The sequence below is a fragment of the Balaenoptera physalus genome (genome assembly GCF_965194825.1).
Source record: "Balaenoptera physalus genome assembly, chromosome: 9".
Lineage (NCBI taxonomy): Eukaryota > Metazoa > Chordata > Mammalia > Artiodactyla > Balaenopteridae > Balaenoptera > Balaenoptera physalus.
In genome coordinates, this window is record NC_138888.1 from 27,159,065 (window position 1) to 27,179,307 (window position 20,243).

General features: G+C 35.6%; 1 protein-coding gene across 4 annotated transcripts in view; it reads left to right on the forward strand.

Annotated features, from left to right (window-relative positions):
- The window catches only part of MAP3K5 (mitogen-activated protein kinase kinase kinase 5), a 220,373-nt gene that overhangs the window by 113,201 nt on the left and 86,929 nt on the right, over positions 1 to 20,243 (forward strand). For all 4 annotated transcript variants that reach the window (XM_082474443.1, XM_082474442.1, XM_082474444.1 and 1 more), the window contains exons 8-10: positions 2,990 to 3,102; positions 15,676 to 15,835; positions 18,066 to 18,219. In XM_082474443.1, coding sequence (XP_082330569.1) covers positions 2,990 to 3,102; positions 15,676 to 15,835; positions 18,066 to 18,219 — 427 coding nt within the window. The remainder of the gene's footprint in view (positions 1 to 2,989; positions 3,103 to 15,675; positions 15,836 to 18,065; positions 18,220 to 20,243) is intronic.

Consider the following 20,243-nt stretch of genomic DNA (forward strand, 5'->3'; position numbering starts at 1 on the left):
TACATATTTAATGTTTTTTCTTAGTATAAACCCATAGGTATGGAAATCTTGTGTCAATAGGTATGCATTGCTTTTTTTAATATTTTACAATTTTTGATAGATATTGGCAAATTTCTGCCAAGAAATACTATACTAATGTACTTTTACAGTGTGTGAGAATTCCCACTTCCTTAAGACTTTCTCCTCAATACCCAGCTTATTATTATGGAGTGCTGTGAGTCATAAAAAGTATAAATTATTAATTTATTGCATCTATATTTTGGTTAAAATATTTTTAAATGTATTGTTTATGGTAACAGAAAAACAGATATAAGCCCAAGTTTTCATTTTGGTTAGTTTAGCACATAGGAAGTACTTAGTCAATATTTATTAGTTGATTTGGTGTTATCTTGCTTTCTGCATCTTCCTTTGAATATGTTGAAGAGAAGCATTCCATGTTCTTTTCTTTCAGGAGAAATGAAAGAATTTATTTGTTGAAAAATATTATGTATCTTGATATGAATTTGTAGAAAGTATAAAGTATTGGTAGAAAGAAAGGTATTAACTCCTTTCTTCTCCTATATCTTTTTTTACTGGGACCTTCTACTTGCCTCTGAACAAACACAAAGACCTTTGGGTCTTTTATGAGTCTAAGACTTATAAATCATGTCTTTCCTTGATATGACCTGCTTTGGATATCAGCAGTCTGGGTACATGCTTTTTCCATTTTAGATTTGGGAAACACCTGTACTTCTGGAGAGATAAAAATGCTTTTTAATCAGTAGCAGTGATGCAGTTGGAAATATTTTTTTCTTATTTCACATACATAACTATTCGAGCCAACTAGTTAAGATTAATACTTATTTGATTTTTGTTTCCTTTCAGAGACAGTTTTTTTGCTTAAAAAGTAAGACCCTTAAAAAGGACACATGATTCTCAATATTCAGAAAAGATGTACTTTTCTTTTGAAGTTTACCTTACCATTTTAAATTATGGAAAACTTCAAGTGTATATAAAAGCCAAGAATATACTCTAATGTACATTATTGTGCCGGCTGCCATTTTGGCAATTCCCATCTTTCAGTTTCACAGTTAATGATTTTAATAAAAATGCCTTTATCTTGGAATTTTAATGTGTTTTTCCCTAGGTATCCTTTTTTTTGTATCATTAAATGGTTATTCATTAGGTATTTAGTCTATATTTTCCTTGATCTGATTTTTTTTTTTTTATAGAAGGCAATGGTAGATTTTTTTTTTTAATTAATTAATTAATTTTATTTTTGGCTGTGTTGGGTCTTCGTTTCTGTGCGAGGGCTTTCTCTAGTTGCGGCAAGCAGGGGCCACTCTTCATCGCGGTGCGCGGGCCTCTCACTGTTGCGGCCTCTCTTGTTGCGGAGCACAGGCTCCAGACGCGCAGGCTCAGTAGTTGTGGCTCACGGGCCTAGTTGCTCCGCAGCATGTGGGATCTTCCCAGACCAGGGCTCGAACCCATGTCCCCTGCATTGGCAGACAGATTCTCAACCACTGCGCCACCAGGGAAGCCCGCCTTGATCTGATATTTTTAAATAGCTATTTCATTTTTCATGTTTGGCTCAGTTTCTATTAGTCACTAGGGCATTTATTTTAATTTTGTTCTTCTTCATGCTCTTAAATGAAATAATATTGAATATTGTTGCCTGTTAAATGACATATGTGAGGAGACCCTTGAATGGAACCTAGGAAGTGTTACCTTGAAAATACAGTGGATGTACAAACACTGAAGTCTTTTCAAATGTTGAAACGTTTTTAAAGGTTGATATTCAGTTTCATGCATATTCAGAAAAGTGTTCTCATTCTCTTTGAGCCAAAATTAGTATGCACAGGCACAATCTCTGTTTTCCTTAATTTCTTACTGCAGTTGACATTCTTTATTGCATTTCTATATCGCTCTTATGGAAGTGATTGTTTCAGTATGTTACCTAAATGATCTTCCTCATTGTTTTGTGTATATATATATTTTTTTGCTTTGTGTATTTTTAAAGCTTTTAAAAACCACTTTAAAAATATGTACAGGCAGAGCTATAGTCTGGAACATCAGTTATTAGGGAACAAAAAAGGAGAAAAGCAAGATTAAGAGTCATTTCTAGAATTGGGAGGGAGACTGGCGTTTCACAAGATGCTTCTGAATTGCCGGAATGGTAGGTAGGACCTAGGCTTTCCTCTGGTTTGTCTTCTTTATAAAACATACACACACACATGAAGAAGATAGGCTTTTCTTGGCAGTGATTATTCACTTTTTATAATTTTCCATTTTGATATCCAGGCCCAAAGAGGTGTGGCAACTGTTCAGTCTAACCCAGTACCCCTAGAAAGACAAATGCATCAGCTTCTTTTCTCTAGGTTTTATCTCCTATAAGTTAAGTCCCCAAATCCCCTAAAACATATGCACACCCAACAGGAGGTAGGTTTACCCTACCCATTTGCAAGTAACTCTGAAAATCCGTAAGCAGAAGCAGGATGACTGTGAAACTAATGAGGCTTAAAGCTTTGGGCTCCTCACTTGCAGCAGCCAGCCCTGCGAGAGGCCCGAGCAAATGTTTTCACATAATCATGTGTTTCTATACGATTAGCAAAAAATAAAGCATTTTAATGTAATCCGTCCAAAAATAAATAAATAAATAAATAAAATAAAAATATGTACAGGGTTCTTATCTTTAAATTTTCACTGTTTACACATGTTTGCGCACACACACACGCTCTCTGGAAGACTTTGAAGAGAGGATTTTTTTAAAGACTGGAGATGCTATGATGAGGCTGAGTTAAGTGGGGGGAATGCCATGTTGCTGAGGGTGAGGGTATACAGTCACTTAAGCATTAAATCCTAATAGCACACTAGATTCTGGGGTGAAGGCCAGTGGAATATTTTTACTTGCTCAGGCCTTGGAGTTATGCAAACAGAAGCTATTGCAAACTCAAAGTTTCATGACTGAAAAAGTAAACTTGTACATTTGTGTGTGTGTTTTTTTTTATAGGTTCAAAAAGGCATTTGAATCTGAGCCAACACTACAGTCAGGAATTAATTTTGCGGTCCTCCTCCTGGCATCTGGGCACCAGTTTGAATCTTCCTTTGAGCTCCGAAAAGTTGGTAATTATAGCTTGACGTTTTCCATGGAAATCAAGAAACTGTACCCAACGATACAAAGAAAAAGAATCTTTAATAGATAGTCCCTTTGCTTTCTGTCCCATCTGACTTCCTAAAAAACAAATTACATCTCCTTATTTAATGTTTCATATTGTTGTGCAAAATCCTGACATTGGGTTGTAATTCAGTTTTTAGTTTATTTTACCTGATATTTTTAATTCCAGCTCAAACTAGTATTAAAAATATGGGCTCTGCATTCAGCCCTCAACTGCCAAATAAGGTAGTGTTTTGTGGAACATCCGGGAAGTTTCCTATTTTAGATTGATTTTGCTTTCCTGGGGCTGAAAGAAAGAAAGAAAGAAAGGGAGGAAGGAAACTCTGATATTTCCTGTTTCTGTTTCTTGTACACCTGCCCCTATGATTTCAGTTTTGTTGGAGGTGGAGCCTCCCAAGCCCCTAGAACAACAGGTCAAGCAGAGGCAGTCTTGGCAGTGACTGGTCTCCTCAGAGACCGTCTCTGAATTGTAGCCATTGATAGAATGTGCTTTTTTTCCCTTTTATTAGTGGACATTGTCTCATATGCTGACCCTTCTTTGGAATTTTTGAAGATTAGGATATCTCAGTGAACAAATTTTGTGTGATTTCCTTGATTCTGGCTTTGATAACATTTTTTAAGGTTCTAGATATTGAATACTATATAAGGTAATCAGATTTTGCTCTCTTCTGAGTGTCTAACCCCTCTCTTTCAGAGACCCTTTACAACTCTTGCAGGAGTTTTTACTACAGACATAGAAATAGTTTGCCATATTTTTTGTACAGGAAAAAAATTTGATCTTAGTTAAGCTATGAATTGTAGAAGAAACTTTTCCTTTAAGATTTTTAACTGGAGAAATGTTTTGTTTAATTTGTCATAAGAAAAAATGAGCCCTGGATTTTTTTTTTACATTATTTGGGAAAGACTAATAAAATGGCCTTATATGATGTTCTAGGAAATCTTTGAGGCAAGTGAAGTTTGAGTATTAAGTACTTTTTAAAAGACGCAGACTAAAAGAATGATACAATGCTTGTTGCTGCTGGATTGCAATGGTATTCAATGCACAAAGTTTTATTTGAAATAACATTTTTAGTTGGAAAATGAAATCAGAAAAATATACACTTTTCATAAAATATATTTTATTATACATAATTATTTATTATAATTAAATTTTAATTATAATAAAATTCTGCTTCTAAGGTTATTTTAAAAACTCTACACTAGCCAAAACTCCTCATGCATCAGTGATCTAAAAATGATTTGTATTGCTCTGTTGTTGAACTTGATGTTGAAGCATGCAGATCATCACAGAATTTGACACTGATTTGCATGTGTAGGTAAAGCACTAACATAGTGGTTTGAAATGTACCTAGTCTAAATTCTCATTTTTAAGTTAAATGTAGATTAAGATGGCCGTAGATCTTAAATGTTCTCACCACAAAAAAGAAATGGAAATTATATGACATGTTGGAGGTGTGAGCTAAGGCTACAGTGTGATCATTTTGCCAGATATAAGTGTATTGAATCAACACATTATACACCTTAAACTTACACAATGCTATGTCAATTATACCTTTCAAAAGCTGGGGGAAAGAAAAAGGATGGTCAGCACTCTGAGGTTTGAGGAACTGTGATTAATGTAACTTTGTAAAGGAAACACACTTCAATTTTTTCTAAGAAGAGCACATTCATAATACATGTTGAACAAGCATTTGAAAGCATATGAAGTTGAATTTTTAATTTTGGAAATTGCAAAACATACACAGACTTAAAATCTGACTTGACAATGAATTTTTAGTTCCCATAAGAGCTAAGTTTTAGGCTTCTAAAATACTGTGATATACACTCTAAATTATATGTCCTTAAAAACTAAAAGGCAATTAAAACTCACTAATTTAGATTCTACTCAATCACAAATTATGCTAATCAATATAGGTTGACCTAAAGTTAATATTTATATGGTAAAAATAGAGTTAAAGGGATTTTCAAGGAAAACAGTTGACTAAATAAATGAATATTTTAATATAATAATTTTATTAATTAATTGTCTATAATAACAAGATTAATAACATATTTGGCATATTTTAAAATATCAGTTGCATTCTCTTTTTAATCAAAATTTTTAGTAATTTATATCTTCTCCCACCTTTTTTTATTGTTGGTCCCCTGCAAATATACAAATTAGTCTGAGTTCTGATAGTAATCAGACTTTAATTTATAAAGTCTTTTCTTTAGATGTATTTTGAAATTTGATTTATTCATAAAGGATAAACAATTAAAGATTAAGATGTCATAAGATGATCACTAAATCTGAGGCTTTCCAAATATATTATCTTAACTTTAAGAACTCTAATGTAAGAACAGTTCTTAACTGTCATAATCTGTTGCCCAAAGACTCTTAATTCTAGTTGTGTGTTTGTTTGAGGTTATGACTAATTACTTCATGATCTGTGTTTTAATTTCCCAGTTTTTGAATAATCACTGATGTTTGGACTATTTAGAACTAGGATTTAAAAACACAGACCGCTTCTTACATCTTTATCCTTTTTTCAGCTTCACAAGCCTTAAAATTAATATTCAAACTTTGGCTAAATAAAAGATGATTCTCCCATCTTCTGTGGAATTTTTCAACCATGAGACACTTTATGAGATGATGATGAACAGTGTGATTGGAATTGAGACAAACCACTATTTGAATCTTATTTTCAGGGAGCTATTAAAATAAAATTTGTATTACTGAACGTAAAAATCCATGAGTCTAAAAGGATAATCAAGAAAAAGAAATCAAAACTAAAACAAAACGCGTCACCAACCACAAAACAACTCACTTGCCATCTGTGGAAGTGACCAAATTCTTAGAAAATTGAAAATTATAAGGAAAAAAATTCAGTACTTTCCCTTCCTTTTAAAGGGATACTATAATTCATCCAGTTGAGGAGGTAAAGCTCTTCTTAAGACATGCTACATACTAACTGTATATTCTTCAGGAGAATGTATTCTTCAAAATAATGCTAGCTAATAAAGTAGAAGGAATGATAAAGTTGATAATGCTAGTGATATTAAAATAATGATTCTGACAAGGATCATCAATTAGAACTAAAACCATTAATATGCTTATTTTTTTAAATTTTCATTTGCCATATTTACATGATACCAAAGCTCACCCACAGATTGCTTGTTAATCACAAAGGAACAGACGTTCCCATACAGTTCATTGTCTATAGCCCCTCCAGGGATCCAGCTGTCAGTGATCCAACCAGCATCCCTAATGGTGGGATGGCTGGATGTGTGCCACCTGATATGGTGAATGTGAAATAAGCAGCATCTCCTGTGAAACAGTCTTGCCAAAAACGTTTAACCCGAATCTTAAGATCTAACAGTGGGTTAATAGGAATCACGTTGACTAGAAAAATAAGTCAGACAACACCAGGAAGTGCCATCAGACAGATCCAGAATGTGAAGACCTTCTACAAGACTCCCCTCTTGGTCTCTTCAAAAAGTCAGTGTCATGGAAAACAGTGGGGGTGGATTGGTTAGGTTAAAAGAGATTTAGAGACATAAAAAAACAAATGCAATTAATGATTCTTGTTTGGATTCTGGTTTGAGGGGGGGAAAAAAAGCTATAGGAGATATTTGGGGAACAATTGGGGAATTTGAATCAGTACCAGATATTAGATAATATGAGGGACTTATTATATTTGTTAGGTGCGATAATCAAAAGGGATATGTAGGAGAATTTTTAAACGTACATGATGCAGTATTTAAGGGTGAAATGTCATGATATCTGTAATTTAATTTGAAGTGGTTCAGCAAAAATATTCAGGGAAATGAAGCAATAGTAAAATGTTAGCAGTCGTTGAAAATGTGGTCATTCATTGTAGTAATTTTTCTGCTTTCATGTATGCTTGGAATTCTTCACAATGGAAAGTTAAAATGAAAAGAAGCTAGTCTCCACCAGGGCTGTGTGACCTTCAACAAGTTACTCAACATCTCTCAGCTTTTTTTTCCCCTCATTGCAAAAAGGATATAATCTCTAACTCGTTGTGGTGTTGTTTGGATTTGCAGTGTGCCATGAATAGTGCTAGGCATGTAATGAGTGTTCCTTGGAGGCTCCATTTGCTACCTTTCTTTGTTAAAACAGCCTTGAATCTAATAGCAACTGCAAGATGTAAAAACTATGATAGAAACTAAAGTATTAAAAAATCTTCTTAGAAGTCAACCAGTTCTAATTAGAGCATTGTCAACATTTAAATCGCCTAAACAGATGATTGAATCAAAGACCTAGTATTTAAAACAGCAATGACATACTGTTAATTGCTTGTAAATTTAGCCAAACTTTCTTTTTTTTTTATCCATTTTATACACATCAGTGTATACATGTCAATCCCAATCGCCCAATTCATCACACCACCACCCCCAACCCCCCGCCGCTTTCCCCCTTTGGTGTCCATACGTTTGTTCTCTACATCTGTGTCTCAATTTCTGCCCTGCAAACTGGTTCATCTGTACCATTTTTCTGGGTTCCACATATATGCGTTAATATGCAATATTTGTTTTTCTCTTTCTGACTTACTTCACTCTGTATGACAGTCTCTAGATTTATCCACGTCTCTACAAATGACCCAATTTCGTTCCTTTTTATGGCTGAGTAATATTCCATTGTATATATGTACCACATCTTCTTTATCCATTCGTCTGTCGATGGGCATTTAGGTTGCTTCCATGACCTGGCTATTGTAAATAGTGCTGCAGTGAACATTGGTGTGCATGTGTCTTTTTGAATTATGGTTTTCTCTGGGTATATGCCCAGTAGTAGGATTGCTGGGTCATATGATAACTCTATTTTTAGTTTTTTAAGGAACCTCCATACTGTTCTCCATAGTGGCTGTATCAATTTATGTTCCCACCAACAGTGCAAGAGGGTTCCATTTTTTCCACACCCTCTACAGCATTGTTGTTTGTAGATTTTCTGATGATGCCCATTCTAACTGGTGTAAGGTGGTACCTCATTGTAGTTTTGATTTGCATTTCTCTAATGATTAGTGATGTTGAGCAGGTTTTCATGTGCTTCTTGGCCATCTGTATGTCCTCTTTGGAGAAATGTCTATTTAAGTCTTCTGCCCATGTTTTTTTTTTGTTTTTTTGTTTTTAATTTATTTTTATTTATTTATTTTTGGCTGTGTTGGGTCTTCGTTGCTGCGTGGGCTTTCTCTAGTTGCGGCGAGCAGGGGCTACTCTTTGGTTCGCGGGCTTCTCATTGAGGTGGCTTCTCTTGTTGTGGAGCACGGGCTCTAGGCACGCAGGCTTCAGTAGTTGTGGCTCGCAGGCTCCAAAGCGCAGGCTCAGTAGCTGTGGTGCACGGGCTTAGTTGCTCCACGGCATGTGGGATCTTCCCGGACCAGGGCTTGAAGCTGTGTCCCCTGCATTGGCAGGCGGATTCTTAACCACTGCGCCACCAGGGAAGCCCTGCCCATGTTTTTGATTGGGTTGTTTGTTTTCTTAATATTGAGCTGCATGAGCTGTTTATATATTTTGGAGATTAATCCTTTGTCCGTTGATTCGTTTACATATTTTTTTTCCCATTCTGAGGGTTGTCTTTTCGTCTTGTTTGTAGTTTCCTTTGCTTTGCAAAAGCTTTGAAGTTTCATTAGGTCCCATTTGTTTATTTTTGTTTTTATTTCCATTACTCTAGGAGGTGGATCAAAAAAGATCTTGCTGTGATTTTTGTCAAAGAGTGTTCTTCCTATGTTTTCCTCTAAGAGTTTTATAGTGTCTGGTCTTACATTCAGGTCTCTAATCCATTTTGAGTTTATTTTTGTGTATGGTGTTAGGGAGTGTTCTAATTTCATTCTTTTACATGTAGCTGTCCAGTTTTCCCAGCACCACTTATTGAAGAGACTGTCTTTTCTCCATTGTATATCCTTGCCTCCTTTGTCATAGATTAGTTGACCATAGGTGCGTGGGTTTATCTCTGGGCTTTCTATCCTGTCCCATTGATCTATATTTCTGTGTTTGTGCCAGTACCATATTGTCTTGATTACTGTAGCTTTGTAGTATAGTCTGAAGTCAGGGAGTCTGATTCCTGCAGCTCCGTTTTTTTCCCTCAAGACTGCTTTGGCTATTCGGGGTCTTTTGTGCCTCCATACAAATTTTAAGATTTTTTGTTCTAGTTCTGTAAAAAATGCCATTGGTAATTTGATAGGGATTGCATTGAATCTGTAGATTGCTTTGGGAAGTATAGTCATTTTCACAATATTGATTCTTCCAATCCAAGAACATGGTATATCTCTCCATCTGTTGGTATCATCTTTAATTTCTTTCATCAGTGTTTATAGTTTTCTGCATACAGGTCCTTTGTCTCCCTAGGTAGGTTTCTTCCTAGGTATTTTATCCTATTTGTTGCAGTGGAACATGGGAGTGTTTCCTTAATTTCTCTTTCAGATTTTTCATCATTCGTGTATAGGAATGCAAGAGATTTCTGTGCATTAATTTTGTATCCTGCAACTTTACCTAAATTCATTGATTAGCTCTAGTAGTTTTCTGGTGGCATCTTTAGGATTCTCTATGTATACTATCATGTCATCTGCAAACAGTGACAGTTTTACTTTTTCTTTTCCAATCTGTATTCCTTTTATTTCTTTTTCTTCTCTGATTGCTGTGGCTAAGACTTCCAAAACTATGTTGAATAATAGTGGCGAGAGTGGACATCCTTGCCTTGTTCCTGATCTTAGAAGAAATGCTTTCAGTTTTTCACCATTGAGAATGATGTTTGCTATGGATTTGTTGTATATGGCTTTTATTATGTTGAGGTAGGTTCCCTCTATGCCCACTTTCTGGATAGTTTTTATCAAAAATGGGTGTTGAATTCTGTGAAAAGCTTTTTTTACATCTATTGAGCTGATCATATGGTTTTTATTCTTCAGTTTGTTAATATGCTATATCACATTGATTGATTTGCATATATTGAAGAATTCTTGCATCCCTGGGTTAAATCCCACTTGATCATGGTATGTGATACTTTTAATGTGTTATTGGATTCTTTTTGCTAGTATTTTGTTGAGGATTTTTCGTCTGTATTCATCAGTAATATTGGTGTGTAATTTTCTATTTTTGTAGTATCTTTGTCTGGTTTTGGTATCAGGGTGATGGTGGCCTCGTAGAATGAGTTTGGGAGTGTTCCTTCCTCCACAATTTTTTGGAAGAGTTTGAGAAGGATGGGTGTTAGCTCTTCTCTAAATGTTTGATAGAATTCACCTGTGAAGCCATCTGGTCCTGGACTTTTGTTTGTTGGAAGATTTTTAATCACAGTTTCAATTTCATTACTTGTGATTGGTCTGTTCATATTTTCTATTTCTTCCTGGTTCAGTCGCGGAAGGTTATACCTTTCTACGAATTTGTCCATTTTTTCTAGGTTGTCCATTTTATTGGCATAGAGTTGCTTGTAGTAGTCTCTTGGGATGCTTTGTATTTCTGCGGTGTCTGTTGTCACTTCTCCTTTTTCGTTTCTAATTTTATTGATTTGAGTCCTCTCCCACTTTTTCTTGATGAGTCTGGCTAATGGTTTATCAATTTTGTTTATCTTCTCAAACAACCAGCTTTTAGTTTCAATCATCTTTGCTATTGTTTTCTTTGTTTCTATTTCATTTATTTCTGCTCTGATCTTTATGATTTCTTTCCTTCTGCTAACTTTGGGTTTTGTTCTTCTTAAGTTCCTTTAGGTGTGAGGTTAGATTGTTTGTTTGAAATTTTTCTTGCTTCTTGAGGTAGGCTTGTATAGCTATAATCTTCCTTCTTAGAACTGCTTTTACTGCATTCCATAGGTTTTGGGTCATCGTGTTTTCATTATCATTTGTCTCTAGGTATTTTTTGATTTCCTCTTTGATTTCTTCAGTAATCTCTTGGTTATTTAGTAATGTTTTGTTTATCCTCCATGTGTTTGTGTTCTTTACGTTTTTATCCCTGTAATTGATTTCTAATCTCATAGCATTGTGGTCAAAGAAGATACTTGATATGATTTCCATTTTCTTATATTTACTGAGGCTTGATTTGTGACCCAAGATGTGATCTATCCTGGAAAATGTTCCATGCGCACTTGAGAAGAAAGTGTAATCTGCTGTTTTTGGATGGAATGTCCTATAAATATCAGTTAAATCTATCTGGTCTATTGTGTCATTTAAAGCTTGTGTTTCCTTATTAATTTTCTGTTTGGATGATCTGTCCACTGGTGTTAAGTGTGGTGTTAAAGTCCCCCACTATTATTGTGTTACTGTCAATTTCCTCTTTTATAGCTGTTACCAGTTGCCTTATGTATTGAGGTACTCCTACGTTGGGTGCATATATATTTATAATTGCTATATCTTCTTCTTGGATTGATCCCTTGATCATTATGTAGTGTCCTTCCTTGTCTCTTGTAACATTCTTTATTTTAAAGTCTCTTTTATCTGATATGAGTATTGCTACTCCAGCTTTCTTTTGATTTCTACTTGCATGGAATATCTTTTTCCATCCCCTCACTTTCAGTCTGAATGTGTCCCTAGGTCTGAAGTGGGTCTCTTGTAGACAACATATATATGGCTCTTGTTTTTGTATCCATTCATGAAGCCTGTGTGTTTTGGTTGGAGCATTTGATCCATTCACGTTTAAGGTAATTATCGATATGTATGTTCCTATGACCATTTTCTAAATTGTTTTGGGTTTGTTTTTGTAGGTCCTTTTCTTCTCTTGTGTTTCCCACTTAGAGAAGTTCCTTTAGCATTTGTTGTAGAGCTGGTTTGGTGGGGCTAAATTCTCTTAGCTTTTGCTTGTCTGTAAAGCTTTTGATTTCTCCATCGAATCTGAATGAGATCCTTGCCGGGTAGAGTAATCTTGGTTGTAGGTTCTTCTCTTTCATCACTTTACGTGTATCATGCCACTCCCCTGTGGCTTGTAGAGTTTCTGCTGAGAAATCAGCTCTTAACCTTATGGGAGTTCTCTTGTATGTTATTTGTCTTTTTTCCCTTGATGGTTTCAATAATTTTTCTTTGTCTTTAATTTTTGCCAATTTGATTGCTATGTGTCTTGGCATGTTTCTCCTTGGGTTTATCCTGTTTGGGACTCTCTGCACTTCCTGGACTTGGGTGGCTATTTCCTTTCCCATGTTAGGGAAGTTTTCGACTATAATCTCTTCAACCTTTTTCTCGGGTCCTTCCTCTCTGTCTCCTCCTTCTGGGACCCCTATAATGCAAACGTCCTTGCGTTTAACGTTGTCCCTGAGGTCTCTTAGGCTGTCTTCATTTCTTTTCATTTTTTTTCTTTATTCTGTTCCGCAACAGTGAATTCCACCGTTCTGTCTTCCAGGTCACTTATCCGTTCTTCTGCCTCAGTTATTCTGCTATTGATTCCTTCTAGTGTATTTTTCATTTCAGTTATTGTGTTGTTCATCTCAGTTTGTTTCTCCTTTAATTCTTCTAGATCTTTGTTAAAGATGTCTTGCATCTTCTCGATCTTTGCCGGCATTCTTTTTCTGAGGTCCTGGATCATCTTCACTATCATTATTCTGAATTCTTTTTCTGGAAGGTTGCCTATCTCCACTCCATTCCGTTGTTTTTCTGGGGTTTTATCTTGTTCTTTCATCTGGTACAGAGCCCTCTGCCTTTTCATCTTGTCTGTCTTTCTGTGAATGTGTTTTTTGTTCCACAGGCTGCAGGATTGTAGTTATTCTTGATTCTGCTGTCTGCCCTCCAAACCTTTTTAAATAGTGAAAAATATCTAGATGGTAAGAACTTGGTAAAATGATATAATCATCCATCAGCAATAGTCCTTTAATAATTTGGCCCTAGAGATCAAGAACCTTAATAGTGCTCTACCTGGGACCAAGTATAACACTACCTCTGAGACTCTATCCTATGGAAATAATCCTAAATATGGAACAAATTTTATGCAGTACGATGTTTATTTCTGTATTCCTTGGAAGGGTGGGTAGAGAGGGGTTGGAGAGAGAGAGATACTAAATATAAAAAATTAGAGCCATGTTCTTAACTCCAAACTTAAAAGATTACTATCTGCATGTAGAAACAGGTTTCATTCATCATGTGGAAAAAACATAAAAGCTAGTTCATAAAAGATATACAGACACATGAAAAGACAGTCCATCTCAGTGGTTTAAAAAGGGCAATGTTTCCTTTTTCCTCCATCAGATTGGCAAAGATGAAAGGACATGATAGTGTCTATAGTATCAGCACTTAAAATGGGCATATCTTCTGTCCCCAACAAGTCCAGGTTTAAGACTTTATTACAAAGAAATAATTGAACAAGTGCACAAAGCGACATGTATAAGAATGTTTATAGTAATAAAAAGCAGGCACCGTCTGCATTTGGGTAAATTAAAATGACCCATCCATATACTAAAATACTATTTACCATTTAAAAAATAAAGCATTTTGTCCAAATGCTGAATGGCTTAGGGTAACAATCATGTGACAAATTTATGCCAAGGCTAACATTAATATCACTCTCATAGAATGAACTTCTGGCAAGCATAAATAAATCTGAAATTTTATTTTAAAACTAATATTGTAATTTTACTATTAAACACTTTCATAGTCCCTATTTAAATGTTTAAATGGTTTGGCACTAGATCAGTCCTGCATTCATTGTTCCCAAGTATGACACAAATAAGAGATATTCATTTTCAACTGAGGTTGATAGAGACACATATTTTTAGTATCTGATTTTCCCCCTGCTCTTTCTTCTTCCATTTGTATTTGTTGTATATTTTATGTCCAGATAGGAGATCATGGATGTTGTTGCATACACATGTGTAATTTTTTTCATCTCATGAAATTTTAAGGTGGCAAAGCTGTTCTTTTTAATTTATCATCACAAAATGTGAAGAATTCCCAGATGGACTTTTTCCTAAAAATTTCTTGGCTTAAGTGGAATTATATGATAAAAAGCAGCATAAAGTTTTTTTTTTAGAATTTCACTTTTATTTATTTATTTATTTATTTATTTATTTATTTATTTATTTATTTTTGGCTGTGTTGGGTCTTCGTTTCTGTGCGAGGGGTTTCTCTAGTTGCGTCAAGCGGGGGCCACTCTTCATCGCGGTGCACGGGCCTCTCACTATCGCGGCCTCTCTTGTTGCGGACCACAGGCTCCAGACGCGCAGGCTCAGTAGTTGTGGCACACGGGCCTAGCCGCTCCACGGCATGTGGGATCCTCCCAGACCAGGGCTCGAACCCGTGTCACCTGCACTGGCAGGCAGATTCTCAACCACTGCGCCACCAGGGAAGCCCAGCATAAAGTTTTTAAAGGTTGTTTTGTTTTGTTAAAGTATAATTTTCAAAAAAGATAAATTTATGACTCTCCGAAAATATAAAATATGATTCTATGTAATTCAGTTAACATGGAAACAGTAAGAGGCTATGTCCCGTTTAAAGTTTATTTAAGAAGCTAGGGTATTCATAATTGAAGAAAGAAATGTTAGAATCAGATATCTGAGTTTGATTGTTTTAAAAAGCTTGTTTATGTCCAACAGGTTATAAATCTTAAGGGATTCACTGTTTCACTAGGCAGAACTTATTTACATCTCTCCTGAACAAAAACATATTATACAAGTTAACAGGTAAACTTCTGTAAGATCGTTAATAAATAGTGAGATGAACTAGCTACACTTTCCGTAGGCAGTCCTTGAGTGGGCTTATGCCTCCATATGATATTGAAATGACATGTTCCACATTTTTACCTTACTCCCAAATCTCAGATAACTTTCCTGACATTTAGTAACTTTCCTGTCATATGTTATGGATGTTAGTGGCAATTCTACGGAGATATATTTTTTTTAAGCAAACAAATCCTTCCAAATGCAAAAATAATACAAGGCAGAGTAGAGATAAAAAGTTAGAATGAAATGCAAAGAACCCAGAAGTAACAAAACAATGTTAAAAAAGAACAAAGTTGGAGGATTTACATGACCTGATTTCAAGTCTTGTTACAAAGCCATAGTATTCAAGACAGTGTTATTTGTCAGTTTCCTTATTTCTTTAACTTTCTAAGTGTATAATAACTGTTTTTGCATATAAAATTATTAATTATTATAGCATTTTACTCTTGCAAACTGTATATACTGTATACATTTATACTTCAACTGATGGATAGAATTTCAGCACATTTCCCTTTCAAGTAACTAAAGAATCCATGATGTAGTAAGGGAAAGAAGGAGGTTACACAGCAAGAGATTGAGTGTTATCACCTTTTAATTTATGCATATATGCATATATAAAAATTCTAGAATGATGTACATCAGTGTGACACTGGCAGTTATTTTGTGGTTTTCAAATTGAGGGAAATTTTCACTTGCTTCTGTGTACCTTTCTGATTTGTCCACTTTTTTTTTTTTTTTTTTTTTTACAGTGAACTTAAGCCCTTTTTAGAATCAGAAACTTAACAAAACTATTTTAATATGAAAGGAGGAATGAAAGCTTAGTTTTGCTTTTTAATAAAACGTCAGCTCTGCCTGCCTGCCATGTGTTGTAAAGTTATTCTTCCTATTCATCTTCTAGGGGTGAAGCTCAGTAGCCTTCTTGGTAAAAAGGGAAACTTGGAAAAGCTCCAGAGCTACTGGGAAGTTGGATTTTTCCTGGGAGCAAGTGTCCTGGCCAATGACCACTTGAGAGTCATTCAAGCATCTGAAAAGCTTTTTAAACTGAAGACACCTGCATGGTAATAGTAAATTGTTAGGTGTTTGTACAGTTATTTTTGATAAAAGCTCCTATCACTTGTTTCTAAATTGTTAAATCTGTTGAACTGACAATTAGGGGATTTTATTTGCTTAGAGAATAAAATGCAGAATCTAGAGGAAAAAGTGATTGATGCTCGTAAATAAAATGTGTTATATGTAGGTTCTGATGACTTTGGACACAGGTGTGTCCACTGGCCACCAAGCTTAGCCTTTCCATCACACTGACCAACCTGCTAGCCTAGGTTGGCCAGTGTCACACACTTGAATCATGCAAAAGCCTCGAATTTTACACCTGCAACTCTAATCAGCAGATTCACAAGCTTCCATCTCAGCCTTCCCAGCCTCTGCTCCAAACATGTGCCCTTTGTTTCCTTCATGATCTAATCTCACTTTTGGAATTCTCATTCTTGATTTTCACTTCTTGTTACTCAGGGTTTACTGACACATTTAGATGTTTCCTGTATTATGTGTGTTTTTCTAATTTCAAATTTTTCTTGGGCTGTACCCAAGTCTCATCACTATGGATGTGGTAATTGGAGAGATAAAAACAAAATTCCATCTGCATTTAGGACTGTTGTTTTAAATGCTAATTTTATCGTGCATCACATGTAATGATTGACCATTAGCTGAAAAGACTTTTAAAGGTTAACTGTGATATCAAGAAAGGCTCAGAGTGCTCAGAGCTCAGGCCACTGACTTCTTTTCATCAGAGGGACCATTTGAGGAAATTCCCACCATGGTAGACCTTCATGGCTTCTTAAAGCATTTCCTCACATTCAGATCTCCTTTATTAGCAAATCCTCCCCAGCATTGCTCCCATAGTGATCTTTCTAAAATGCACGTTTGACCCTTCCCCTCCACTGAAATCTTTAAATCAGTGTAGTTTAATGGCTCCTCACAGCCTAAGGGATAAAGTCCACCTCCTTGGCGTGGCAAACAAGGTTTGCCCTTAGTCATTAAACCTCAGCCCTTGTCACACCCCTAGGTTTACGCTGCTCTCTATTTACTCTGAACATGCCAGTTTCTGACGTCATGCCGTTGTGTCTCAGCACACACTGAGCGTCGTCTTCCAGCCCTCTTCTCCACCTGGGGAACACTCGCAAATCACATCAGCTCATAAATCACATGCTGGCCTCAACCCCTTCCCCACACCCAGAGAGACGATGGTGGATGTTGTTACATACACTGTGATTCTTTCATCTCCGGAAATTTTCTTCTTTCGTGTTTCTGTCGTTCTTTAGTCATATCTCTATTGATACTGACTGTATGACTTTTGTTAGTCGTATCTCTGTGAGTTACAGCTCCGTGGGCATTTATTTCATGGTGCTATAATACCTGTTACATTTCTGTCTCCTCAACACCATGTGCAGCTTGAGGACAGGTCTGTACTGTCAGTAGCATGTCGACGGCAGGCATTCAGCAAATGGCATGAAAATAACTGAACCAATAAATGCACACGTTACATGCAGCCAAGTTGGTTATTTCTTTATGACGACCATTCCGATGATGGCTGAAGAGGAGACTGAAGCATGGGTATAAAGAGCTTTGGTCTGAGGTGTCTTGGCCTCTGTTGACAAGAAAACAGACGTTATTTTACGCAATAGTAATAACAACCACAAAACCATGCTTTGTTTCCATTAACTTAATGTTAACTTCCATGTTTGTAGTTTACAAAGTGCTTGCTTACCCATTATCTCATATAATTATCTTGCTCCTCATTTTTTCCTGACTTTTTCCTTTGAGGCACCATCTGTCTTAAGGTTTGAGGATATTTGTATAATATATATGAGCTGAGTTACTTTAGAGCAAAATAATATCCCTTATGATCGGTCTACTTAGAAAAGCTTTCTCAAGGGAGCATATTTTAAAACAAATGCATTAACCACTTTCTTGAATAGAATAGGCATTACTTTAAAAGTAATGTTTTAAGTAGATGTATTGTTCAGTCCAAGTTACTTAAGCTGTCTAAGCCTCAGTTTCCTCATCTTTACAATGGAGGTAAAATGGCCTACTTTACTGAATTTTTGTGAGATTTAAGTGAGATAACATGTGATAGTACATGACATATAACAAATAATAAAGTTTAGTGACTTGGCATGCATAATTATTAATGCCATATTTAAATTACATTTACAGAGTAAGACTGGGATAGATGGAACAGGTGGTTCTAAATTTGCTTATTATGTGTCTTATATCTTTTGATTTGTTTAGGTACCTCAAGTCTATTGTAGAGACAATTTTGATATATAAGCATTTTGTGAAACTGACTTCAGAACAGCCCGTGGCCAAGCAGGAACTTGTGGACTTCTGGATGGACTTCCTGGTTGAGTCCACAAAGACAGATGTCACTGTAGTTAGGTTTCCAGTAAGTACTCTTCACGTAACTCTAAGGACATTTATGTTTTGTTTCCTTTATTTAAAGAACATCTTGCACTTGTGATTGTGACTGTATAAATGTGCTGGTTTTCATGCCCTAAAATGAAGATGGTCATCTGGTTAATATATTTATTTTCTACAAATTGGTTTGCTTTAGCTTATTTTTAAAAATAACTTCTCACAATCAGAGAAATAAGATACATTTTCATGTTTTTGCCATGAAACTTGTTGGTTTCCTTTGATAAGTTGTAACATGTGCTTTCCCAAGAAAAGATTATCTCTTAGCTCAGGAAGTCAGAATATCTCTTCAGACGAGATGAATGGCTGTTTTTCATTCATACTACAGTTTTGTTGACATTGTCAACATCAATATCATCAACATTATTGTGGTGAAAAGTGTCAGGCTCACCTGCATTGTTACTCCATCACTACCACTTACTACCCATGTGGGTCAGAGTTAGATGCGGTGTCCCCAGTCACTTTTTACAGTGCTTTAGAGGATGGGAAATGATGCCTTATAGGTTCTGGTCTGCAATTCATTTTGGCTAGTCTCTATCAAATTTACACATTTAAATGTATCACACACACACACACACACATACACTTTAAAAATATATTGTCCATCTCAGCTGGTGCCATCCCCATACTGATAGTTCTTGGAATACCATCCAAAGCAATATAGCTTTAGTATCCAATTCAAGAATTACTGGCAACTGACTGTGTACACAGATCTCTTCCCATGTCAAAGTGATGCCATAAATCTCTCTGTTTTGAGCTCTCTTTGTCTCAGTCTTTCATACTCAGAGGTGGTGACAACTCTCAATTTTTTTTTTCAATTCTTTTTATAAAATCTTGTTTTCTAGTTCTTGTTGGTAGGATCAAATGTTTCATTTAATTAAATCCATCACTGGCATTAACTCTCTTCCTTTACTCTTGCTTCCAGATGAAGCCGTAAGCTCAGCAGGATCTTTAGTTGAAAAGCCTTTCAAACTAAAACACTTCACTCTATTTTCTAGCCTAGACAATGTGTAGTCTAGGAAAATACTTATCTCAGAGTGAGCTGGCAGCTTGCCTTTAGCTGGTGCTCTGATGGTAGTAAACATGGTAGTGAAAGAAGACAGCACAGAACTGAAGTATTTAATCAGCTGTTGATGGACTAAGAAAGTTGGCTATGAGAGGAAACCACTCATATGAGAGGCAACTACTGAGCTAATTTAAATTACTTTACTGTCACAAGGTGAATACAAAAAAATAAAACCAGAAAATAATAAGAGAGAAGCTAGGAGAATATAGGTATATACTCCAGGAAAGAGAGGCTTTCTTAAGCAAGAAAGGGACCTATAAGCCCCAAAGGCAAACATTGACCAATTTGGTTTCATTAAAAATTCAAGTTTTTGTTCACCTTAAAAAAAAACCCACCATAAACATGGCAAATGCTAGATAGGGAGAGAATATTTAATACTAGTGCTGCAAAAGGATCAATTTGTTGAATATGCAAAAAAAAAAAACAAACACAAACAAACAAAAACAACTCCTACAGACTGATAAGCAAGAGAAACAGAAAAATGGTCAAATCCTATGAAAAGGTAAGTAACCTCACTAGGTAGCCAAAAAATGCAAATTAACACAAGACACCATTGTACCTCTGCCATTTTGCATGTGTGCAAATATATGTGTAGGATAAATTCCCAGAAGTGGAATAGATTCATATTACATGTTGCTTTCTGTAGGGATGATATCAATTGACATTCCCACTGGCAATATATGAAACTACCTGCTTTCACAAAGTCTCTCCAAACAAGTGTATTTATCAGATTTGTACTTTTGCTAAATGTATAGATGAAAAATGGCATATTGGGGTCATTTGAGTTAGTATTTCTCTTATTATGCATGAGTTTATGCACATGATTAAGTTCATATGTTTAAAAGACCCCTCAGTGATTTAAGAAAAAGAGAAAAATTTGTTGCCAACATTTAAAAATGAAGAGAGTTGAACCTTCTGTGCTGGCTGTG